The 10,605-nt window shown below is 42.6% G+C and overlaps 1 protein-coding gene across 1 annotated transcript; it reads left to right on the forward strand.

Annotated features, from left to right (window-relative positions):
* Positions 1–6,611: 6,611 nt before the first annotated feature.
* Positions 6,612–10,605, forward strand: LOC121435511 (glutathione S-transferase kappa 1-like). Its single transcript, XM_041634903.1, has 8 exons — positions 6,612–6,791; positions 7,488–7,569; positions 7,752–7,880; positions 8,319–8,419; positions 8,567–8,602; positions 9,541–9,657; positions 9,984–10,077; positions 10,367–10,605. Exons 1-8 carry the CDS (start codon positions 6,720–6,722, stop codon positions 10,414–10,416), a joined length of 681 nt encoding a protein of 226 aa, XP_041490837.1. The 5' UTR covers positions 6,612–6,719; the 3' UTR covers positions 10,417–10,605.

Here is a 10,605-nt window from a genome sequence, read left to right on the forward strand (position 1 = left end):
CATTTCTGGGTCTGCGTCTACCTGGCCAGTGTTACTGCACCATGACCTGTGATCATATGCTGCCCACGCCTTAGGCTGGGCAAGAAGAACTCTTCCTGGATTCTCAGCGCACCCGCCTCTCCAAGAGCACAGTGAGGCTACTGTGGGGTAGATGCAGGAGACTGTCTCCCCTTCCTCTTACCTAAAATACCTACATGTCTATCGTAGACAGAAGACTAAACACAGTAGACTTAGCAATGAATCAGCTTAGCATTTAGCTGTCTCTGACCAGCCAGGGGCACTGGGAGAGGAGTAAGGCCAGGGAACCTGTAACAGTGGACACGGTGTGGGAGGGGGGAGCAACAAACTGTCCAGCTGAGCTCAGTTATTTACTGTGAGTCCAGCTACACACACCAGCAGCACTAGAACTATGCAGTCTCTGGTCTTGCTCTTATGACCTGTAGACATTGTTTAATCTTTTTATTTTACTTCTTTTTACTTTCTTGTTTTTGTTGTTGTTGTTTTTAAACAGGTTTTTCTATGTAGTCCTTGGTGTCCTGGAACTCCCGCTATAAAATAGGCTGACATCAGCTCAGAGATATACCTGTCTCTGCCACCTGATTACTGGGCGTAAAGGAGTGCATGGCCACAACCTACCTCAACCTGTTTAAGCATTCATAATTCCCTGAAATGCTGAGAACACGCCAGACCTCTGTGCCCAGTCTGGTACATCCTAAGTTACTGCAGCTTTTGCATTCATCCCTCCCACTAGCCAGTTATTCACATACATCCACACTTGTGTTTATTCTCTACTGTCCAGGAATCAGAAACTTCCGCATTCTGACATCATACTAACTAGTGTGGGAAGACTGTTCTGACGCCGGGCCCACACTCAGACTCCTGATGGGAACCAGGGACAGCTATGAATCGGCAAAGCCTTTTGTCAGCTTCTCTTTGCTCTCTTGGTCTGGTTTTTTCTCATTCTTTATCCTGTTTTCTCCTGGAGACCCTGCCACTTTCATCTTCCTCTCTCTTCTCTTCCATAATCCCTGCATCTGCTGGGTTCCAAAATCAACTTTGCCCATGTTCACTATGGTGTAAACTCAAAAGTACATCTCACATATACTATTCCCTTCTGCAAAGGAGTCTTATGGGACATACAGCTCACATAAAATAAAAAATGTGAAGACTTCCAATCTTTACAAACATAAGGCTAAGTTAAGGCAATGAGGAGCTTTGTATACATTAGCATTTGATGTGTAGTGAGTGTAGAGATATAGATGTGTTTCTCTGTGTCTAGGCCACTGGGATGGCACAGTGGGTAAAGGTGCTAACTGCCAAGCCTGATGTCTGGAGCTGAACACTTAGAGCCTTCACAGTGAAAAGGTAAATTGAAAGTTGTCTCTGAATCAGTCCACACACACAATGCACTGTTGTACATACCTGGTCACACACATACGAACAGAAATTAATGCAATTTAGTTTTCTTGTTTTAAAAGCATACTTTATGCACAAGAAAGGTTTATATACTAAATACCACATTAGAATAATTTACTATCATCTTAAACAGAAGAAAAAAAAGAAATTTCAATTTACAAAATCACTCACTGTATGATTACTTACCAGGTCAAGGTTTCCTGATATAGCCAACAAGAAATTAAACCAGGCTGGGCTTGGAGGAATCATAGCAAGACTCAGGCTATGACAACATCTACTGAGAACAATGAGACTTATTTATACTGCTATCAGAAACCAAATACAGTGGCAATTGCTAGGATCAATACAGTTGTAGTTGCCAGGATTACTTTTACAAGCTAGGAAGGGTACAAAAAATTAATTTCTAAGACGAGTTTTCCTGTCAAGCTTCCATGCTTTTTTCACTTCTAAGATAACAAACATACAAATAAAACACAAAGTGGCCTGAATGCTTCGCTACCCAGGGGTTCTCTTGGTTTCTCAGGACCTAAAAGGCACACAGTGCCCCAGGGACCATAGACTCTAACCTGGAATACCTACGCCGCATGCCTCTAGGACAGCAAGGCCAGGCCAATTTCATGTTTCCTGCACCTCACCTCAAAATATCTTTTAATCACTTGTCCTAAGTAGGTCAGTGTGACAAATGAGTTCAGGACCCAGGCATGTCTTGTTTCTATTGCACTAAAGGTCAATGGAATTAAAAAGAAAGCTCAACTTTCACAATTACTGTGTCAAAGGAGAAACATATGTTGGATTCCTATGATATGTAAAAACAGGTCTAGGAACTTTAATAGACAGTTTAAAGCGCTAGAAAAAAATTTTGAAAAAACTGGAACCAGAAAGAAAAAATAGATATCTTCTTTCATGACTTGTGTGACCTTTCATCTGCATCCCTTCCTCCCCCATCACCTAATATGATCCTCTCCTTCCTCAGTTTTAGACTGTATTAGCTACTTTGCTGTTTGATAAATACAATGACCAAAAGCAACTGCTAGAACAAAAAAAATAGCTTATTTTGGTTTATGGCTGCAGAGGAAAAGTTCCTAGTGGAAGAGAGATGGAGCAGCAGGCAGCCAGAGCAGGAAACTGTGAGATCATCCAATAGCGCACAGTAAGCCGAGGGTGCAAGCAAAAAATGGGGTGAGGTTATAAGCCCTCAAAGCTCAACTCTGGTGATGAATTTCAGCTGCCAAGTATAGTGGTATATCATCTGTATTTTAATAAATTATCTTGCCTGAAGACCAGAGGCAAAGCTAAAGGCACTAGAAGTCAAGCAATGGTGAGACACACCTTTAATCCCAGGTTTTGGAAGACAGAGGGAGATGGATCTCTGTGAGTTCAAGGCTACACAAGATCAAAACAGAAACAAATCCGGGTAGTGGTGGCCTGCACCTTTAATCCCAGTACTAGGGAGTAATATGCCTTTAATCCCAGCACTAGAGGAAATATAAAATGAGAGGAGAGAGAGGCTTAGGCTGCTTAGTCTGCAGTCGGCTTACCTTGATAGAGGTAAAACTTCTCTAGTAGTTTGGCTACCTCGCTATTCTGGTTTTGGGGTTGAACCCCAATTTGTGTCTTTGGGTTTTTATTATTCATACTACAGGCAAGGCTACATCTCCTCAAACAGTGCTACCAACTGAAAACAAGTGTTCAAATACCTGAGCCCATGGGGAACATTGTTCATTCAAACCATGATATCCACTAATAACCATTTACACACATATTTACATTATTTCCTGGAGTCTATATATGAGGAAGAGCATGTAGTTTTCTCTGAATTTGGATAATCTTGCTTAATGTATATTCCAGGTCCTATAATTTTCTGAAATTTCCATAATTTCATTTTTATTTATAGCTAATAATACTCCACATTTTCATGGTTTGTTCATTTCTTGATGTATACTTAAGATGGTTCCGTTTCCTATCCATGCTGAATATAGCATCAATAAACATGGAAGTGAATGTCTCTGCAGTAGGATATGGAGTCCTTTGAGTATACGCCCAGAAGTGGTGTATCTGGACCATATGACAGTTTTATTTTTAATATTTGAAGAATCACCAAAATGATTTCCATAATGGTATATGAATCTTCACTCCCTCCAGCCAAGAAAACATGTTTCTAGTTCCCCACATCTTTACCAACATTTGTCAAATTTCTTGATGACGTTGCTATATTCGGTATTTTAGAGTACTCTTAATTTAAGTATTCCTGATGTCTAGGGATATTGAAAAGTTAAAAACACTTATTTGCCACTTGCATGTCCTCTTTTGAGAACCACCCGTTTCATTAGCCCATTTCTTGATTGGCAATTTTGTTTTATTGGTGTTTAATTTGGGGAATTCTTTGTAAAATTATGGTTCGTAGCTTCGAGTCTTAAGCACATATTTTCTCCCATTCTGTGGGCTGTTTGTTTGCTCTGCTATAATTTCTTTTGCTATACAGAAATTCTTAACTTTCCCGTAGTTCCATATGTAGACTCTTTGAGCTAAGCTGCTGAAATTCTGTTCAGGAAGTTCCTGCCTACTCCAATATCTTCAGCGTTCTCTATGATTTTCTCTAGATGCTTCAGTGTTCTAGGTTTTAAGTTAAAGCCTTTGATTTTTGTACAAGGTGAAAGATTCACACCCAGTTTCACCCTTCTGCAGGTGGATGGATAACCGGACTGTGAGCATCATGTGTTGAATAGGCTACTGTTTGCCCACTGCATGTTTTGTTTTTCCACCTTTGTCAAAAATTAGGTAACCATAGGATTCCTAGTTTAGAATTCTTTTTAATTTTGGCATTTAAATATGTAACAGCAATAGGATGCTTCAATAAAATTGATTCATTCAGGAAATAGTGCATCACATATCAAAAATTGTATGGAGAATTTTTAAGAACACTAGACATTCTTAGGCTATAATATTGATTGGGAAATTATTAAACTATATATAATCTGACTTCAACATGTCATTGTAAGAATACTGCAGCAAAGGCATTGAGATATTAATGTATTAATTATGGACAGTGTACTAGGTTAAGGTTGAATGGGGAGAGGCTGCTCTCTTCTTACCAGGAAAGAAAGAAGCTTGAATAAAGGGTATCTGGACCATGCAAGGACAAACCCTTCTACAAGGACCTCTGTCTTTGTTAGGTTTCCTATGGCTGTGATAAAATACCTAACAAAAGCCACTTATGGAAAGACGAATTTATTTATTTATTTATTGGTTTACCATCTGAGGTGATGTCCAACATGTAGAAGACAAAGCAGAAGGAGCCATTTGTAGTGAGGAAGAAGAGATACATGAATGCTCACACTCAGATTAGCTTTCCCTTTTGAGAAAATCCAGGATCCCCGCTAAGGAAATTGTGCTGCTCTCATGACCTAAAGACCCCAGGTTTTACCTCTTCATGTTCCCACCACATCGTTATAGCATCATTATAGCATAAACCTTGAAACTGAGAGCATTAACCAGTGGCCCCAGGAGCGACATTCCATCTAAATTTAGCATTTTCCAGGCAGGAGAGAGATTGGCTCTTTGTACTGAGATAGCTTGTGATGGTTTCCTTGTGAATACAAATAAGAAGTGAAATGTTTTATGTGCTTCTCAGCAAAAAAAAATACTTAAAATGATGAGATTTAAGATATATACATTTAATTGAAGAAAAATACTATCCCAGTTTACTATCACCTATTAGAAAACTGAAATTCCCCAACAGTCATTGCAGCAGTGAGGCCCCTAGTCCTACTAACACTATCTCAAGAATTACATCAAAATTTCCTCCATGTTTAAAAGTTTTGCAGCTTGAATTCAGAGACCTTAGGATCAGACATACACAGTACTTGAAACACCAGTTATTAACTCTCGAGATGTCCTATCTTGCCATAACTTCTGGAAACTGTCATTGTGCATATTTTTCCCTAGGTCATGACAGGTGCACTATTTGGACCACAGTAGTGCTGCCCTTATCTAAGGGTTCACTTCCCATGGATTTACCTCCCTGCAGTAAACATGGCCTAACATTGTCAAATGGAAACAAAACAATAAACCATCGAATGTTTGCCTCAAGAATAGGGTGATGAGGGCTGGTGAGACGGATCAACAGGTAAAGGTGCTTGCTTCCTGACTATGTAAGCCTGGCCACCTAAGTTTAATTCTGGAAACCCACCTTAAGATTCTGAGACTACGTGTGTACTGGGGCAGACACACACACACCACATTATACAAACACACAATAATACATGACAACAGAGCCAGGCATGGTGTTGTATGCCTTTAAATGCATCACTTGGGAGATAAAAAGGGGAGTCTTTCTAAATTTAAGGCCAATCTGATCTACACAGTGAGTTCCAGGATAAACACAGCTATATAGAGAGACACCTTGACTCAAAGAACATAAATTAATAAATAATAATAGTAGCTGATGAAGTCCTGTCCCTTCTTCGTTGGGATATTCACTGTGCCCACAAAGGTCCACAATGTGTACACTACCTGCCTCCTTTTCAGTGGTCGCCTCCATTATCAGATCAAATATTGTAGTACCGAAATACTATTTTAAAATAACATTTTTATCAAAACAAGACGTAAAGTTTTAGTTTGGTATACTATGGTTATTATATTATTCATCATTAATGTGTCAAATTTATACGTTAAACTTCATGCAAATTCATATGCAGACAAAATATAGTGTGTGGAGTTTGATATTATCAGCAATTTCAAGCATTCCTTATGTGTGTTGTAATGTATGGGATGAAGATAAGAAAAGGCCACTATGTGAATTGTTAGCTTCGTTCGAGCCATTGTGCTAATCTCCTACACAGTGAATGCAAGAAAAGATGTACTTCAGAACTTTCATCCTGCCTCAGAGTTTGCACCCCGCCTCAGTCATTACAAAGTCCTGCACCTGACAAGAAATGATATTTATATTTACATTTAATATAATCCCTTCGATCGACAGAACTCGTATCCTTTGGTACTGCCTCTTTGCTAGAGAGATAAAGTTCCAGAGCTGTCTAGAGCCTGCACACACCTGAGAGGCTCTTATGCCCATACCTTCCTTTCTCCGCCCTTATCGCCCTTGTGGCCTGCAGCGCTCAATCATTGGTCAATCCAGCTCCACCCCTGGGCCCGCCCCTCGGGGCGGGCTCTGTCCCGGAAGCTGCGCACTAGGGCCTTCTGCGGTCCCACCTACAGTCCACAGGCTGGAATTGGCTGCTTGCTGCTGACACTGGGGTCTTTCTGCAGACAGCAGCTTCAAGTTAGCTTTCATCCTCCTCTGCAGTATGGGGCCGGCGCGGCGAACTCTGGAACTGTTCTACGACGTTCTGTCTCCGTACTCCTGGCTGGGCTTTGAGGTGAGACAGGGAAGCCGCCGGGGCTGCCTGGGCGATTGCACAGCAGAGCACTGGGTAAAGGGCTGCAGAAATTTCCAGAGATGCCGGCAATGTTAGGAGAATCACAGACTGTTCGCGGGCCAAAGTTCACTTCTGCCTTTAAATGAGCTGTGTCTCTAAGTAGGGCCCTTTTTTCCGAAGGTCAACATTCTCTTCCCACGGGCCCTAGAAAGAACAGGAACAACTTCAAGGACGCAAGTTTTTGGGGGGAGAATCAGGGGCGCTAGTTTGCTCCACAGCAGTGGTCCTCAACCTGGCTGATGCTGCAGCTCTTTCATACAGTTCCTCATAAAATTATGTTGTTGCTACTTTATAACTGTAATTTTGCTGCTGTTATGAATCATAATGCAAATATATGATATGCAGAATATCTGATGTGCGACCCCTATGAAAGGGTCCTTCCCCCTCCCCAGGCAAAGGGTTGCTACCCGTAGGTTGAGAATCTCTGCTATGCAGGGAGGAAACGATATACTAGAATCCATATTCTAGTATCTGTCTCAAATTGCTGAGACTTTTCTCCTTTCAAACCAAGCAGGTCAGTGTGAGTAGTCATCCCTGCTCTGCACTTAGAGCCAGGAGACAGCCCTGTAGGCCTCCTGAGTCATTTGTCTTCTCCAGATACCACACAGGCTCCCTCTCTTCTCTGTGTACTGGTAGGTCCTATGCAGGTACCAACACCTCTGGAATATCAAGCTGCAGCTGCGTCCTGCTCTCATCGCTGGGATCATGAATGACAGCGGTAGGACAGAAACCCTCCCAGCTGGGCAAGGAGGGTTGTATTCTGTGACCTAAGGGGCCTGTCCTACACTGGGTATGCAGAGCTCAGACATCCTAAGCTACAAGTTTGCCCTTTGTTTAAGGGTTCCCCAAGCCTGAGACCTTCATATGCTCTCTCAAAGTTGTCTAACTCTCTACTAACAGGAAATAAACCACCAGCTTTGGTTCCCCGAAAAGGCCAATACATGAACAAAGAGATGCTTCTCCTGGGGCAACACTTCCAGGTTCCCCTCAACATACCCAAGGATTTCTTCAATGTGATTCTTAAGAAAGGTGAGGAGGGGTTTGGAGTGATGGCTCAGCAGTTAAGAACACTGATTGCTCTTCTAGTGGACCCAGTTAGACTCCCAGCACCCACATGGACGCTCACAACTCTCTATAACACCACTATCAGAGAAAATAGAAATGAAATAAATAGGTAAATAAGCAAGTAAATAAATAAAAGAGTCAAAAGAGGTTGGCAGATCTAGTGGAAAACAGAATAGTTAGGGCTTTCTTAGGAGATCCACCCAGTATCAGTCATCAAAAGTGAGGAATGGGCAGAAACAAGGGCTAAGCTTATTAAACCCATATGAGAGACTGGGATAAAAGACTGCAGGTGACTGGGCCTTGGAGCTTGTGGGGGAGTGATGTCAGAAGTGAGGATGAGCTGAGCCTCTTATCAGGAGATGAGGAATCAGAATCTTAGGTCTATGCCCCTATGCCTCGCAGGAAGTCTAAATGCCATGCGCTTCCTCACCGCTGTGAGCATGGAGCAACCAGAGGTGCTGGAGAAGGTGTCCAGAGAGCTGTGGATGCGTATTTGGTCTCGAGTAAGAGCTGGACTTTGAAGCCTGGAGGGAAGGGGCAGTTAGTTAGATGACATTCTGACCCATTTCAGGGGATTTTCCAGAGACAGAATCCTGCTGCCCTACCTCTCTCTGCTATCTCCTTCCTGCTAAGTGTTCTCTTCTCCTCAGGATGAAGACATCACGGAGTCCCAGAGCATCCTGGCTGTGAGTGTTCTGGACTGGACCACCCCATGCTAATGCCACAGGGAATCTGAGAACATAAAAGGTTCTTAGTGACTTAGAAAGAAAAGTGTGTCTGGGGGGAAAAATTACCATGAAGTTGGAACTAAGAGGAGTCTTTGAAGATTTTCCATGGGATAGGGTTGTAGCTCAGCTGTGGAGTGCATGCTTAATAGACCTGAGGCCGGAGTTAAATCCCTGGCAACAACGACAATGTCTACTGTGGACAATACATGTATAAAATGGAATTGGTGAGAGAAATGAAATTGTCAGAACCATAGAGAGGACCAGGGTGGGAAGGACGGAGCTTCCATCCACAGGTCTCCAGAGACTCACAATGCAAATGTCACTAATCTATGATTACTACCAAGCGGGAGACTTTACCCAGCCAGAGAGATAACAACAAGTAAGAATTAAACAGATATCAGTGAGAAATAAATGGAAACAGCTGAAATATGGAAGTGCACGCCAGAGAGGGATGGGGATTTCAAGTCAGATGTCCTGGAGGGTGAAGTCAGGAAACTCGAAATATCCTTTTCCTTCTATCATATGGATTATAGTTGACATTTATTCTCTCAACACACGAGACATCAAATCACTCCTACATTAGATATGCAAAGAATGGCTAGTTTATCCTCTAGTGTCTGTATCTAGTTACTAAAAACTTATATGTGTGTATGCTTGATTTTGGCCTGCTTGTATTTAATATTTAACAAATCTTTCTAACAACCCACTTCTCTCAGTGACTTATCCACTACTCTGTTGCTCAACAACTTTCTCCTTGAACTGTCAGAGACAGAGCTTATAGGTCAAGATGTAGCCTCTCAACCTGGGCTGTACACTGACATCACCAGGAGAGACCAGTGTCACCCCAGAAAGACGGATGTCACCATCTGGGGAATAGATCTTCCTTGTCTCCCTAGGCTGCAGAGAAGGCAGGAATGTCCACAGAGCAAGCCCAACGCTTTCTGGAGAAAATCTCCACAGCACAGGTGAAGAACAAGCTCAAGGAGAGCACTGATGCGGCCTGCAGTTATGGGGTGAGTAACTCCCAGTGTATCCCCATTCCCAGCCTCAAGGTAGAGAAGGAATGTCAACGTGGGTGCTCATGCTCCCCATCCTAAGGTGTCCACCTCATCTGCCCCCTCCCTCCCCTAAGCCTAGTCACGGAAGAAAAGGAGGTGGATGGTGGCTTTTTAAAGTAAGAAGCTATGTGCCACAGAAGTTGAGCAGAGAAGATAGATGCCTGAGGCCGACAAGCCCCTTAGCAAACATTTTATCTGCTTTGTTCTGTGCTCCAGCACATTCAACCTCAGCCTAATAAGCACCTGCTCTATCACCTTCCTTTCTACTCTGTTTTCTCTAGGCCTTTGGTCTGCCCACCACTGTTGCCCACATAGATGGTAAAACCTACATGTTATTTGGTTCTGACCGCATGGAGTTGCTAGCTTACCTGCTGGGTAAGTTCAGGTTTCCATTCTCTTGAGCTTTTGACACAAGCCCAACACAATGATATCCGGAGACAAGAACAACGACAGATGTTGCTAGTATTTCCAACAAGGAAGATTTATACAGTTGTTCTGATCAGGGTTACTTGCGGGTCAGAAGTCTTCCCCATAGGGGAAAGGGATGCATCCTACACGTTGAAGCCTAACAGGTTCTGGAAGACCCTAGATGTTTTTGGGACTGTCTCCTGCTGCTAACATGTCTGAGAACCATATATACACTTCTGTGATTTTCTTTATCTAGGAGAGAAGTGGATGGGCCCTGTGCCTACAGCCCAATATGCCAGACTTTAAGATTGCCTTAAGAAGTGAACTTCAAGTTCTCCATTTGACAAAGTTGACTTCCGTGACCCTGTGGGCTGAGGCAGGAGTCTGTCTTGGCTGTGGCTGCCTTTACTTCTGTGCCTCACAAGTGCCTTTTGGAAAGCCTTAAGTTCTGCATTCCCATAAAATATACCTGATGCCACTCACAAGACATTTCTG

This window comes from Microtus oregoni, unplaced genomic scaffold, assembly GCF_018167655.1.
Source record: "Microtus oregoni isolate MIOR12 unplaced genomic scaffold, Mior012 000046F_ref0000063, whole genome shotgun sequence".
NCBI classification, from domain to species: Eukaryota; Metazoa; Chordata; class Mammalia; order Rodentia; family Cricetidae; genus Microtus; species Microtus oregoni.

Bases quoted from the DNA above. Each gene is read 5' to 3' on its own strand.
- LOC121435511 (XM_041634903.1), top strand. From the start codon at position 6,720: ATGGGGCCGGCGCGGCGAACTCTGGAACTGTTCTACGACGTTCTGTCT. The intron at 6,792-7,487 runs GTGAGACAGGGA...GTGTACTGGTAG, and splicing joins ACTCCTGGCTGGGCTTTGAG to GTCCTATGCAGGTACCAACA. The intron at 7,570-7,751 runs GTAGGACAGAAA...CTCTACTAACAG, and splicing joins TGGGATCATGAATGACAGCG to GAAATAAACCACCAGCTTTG.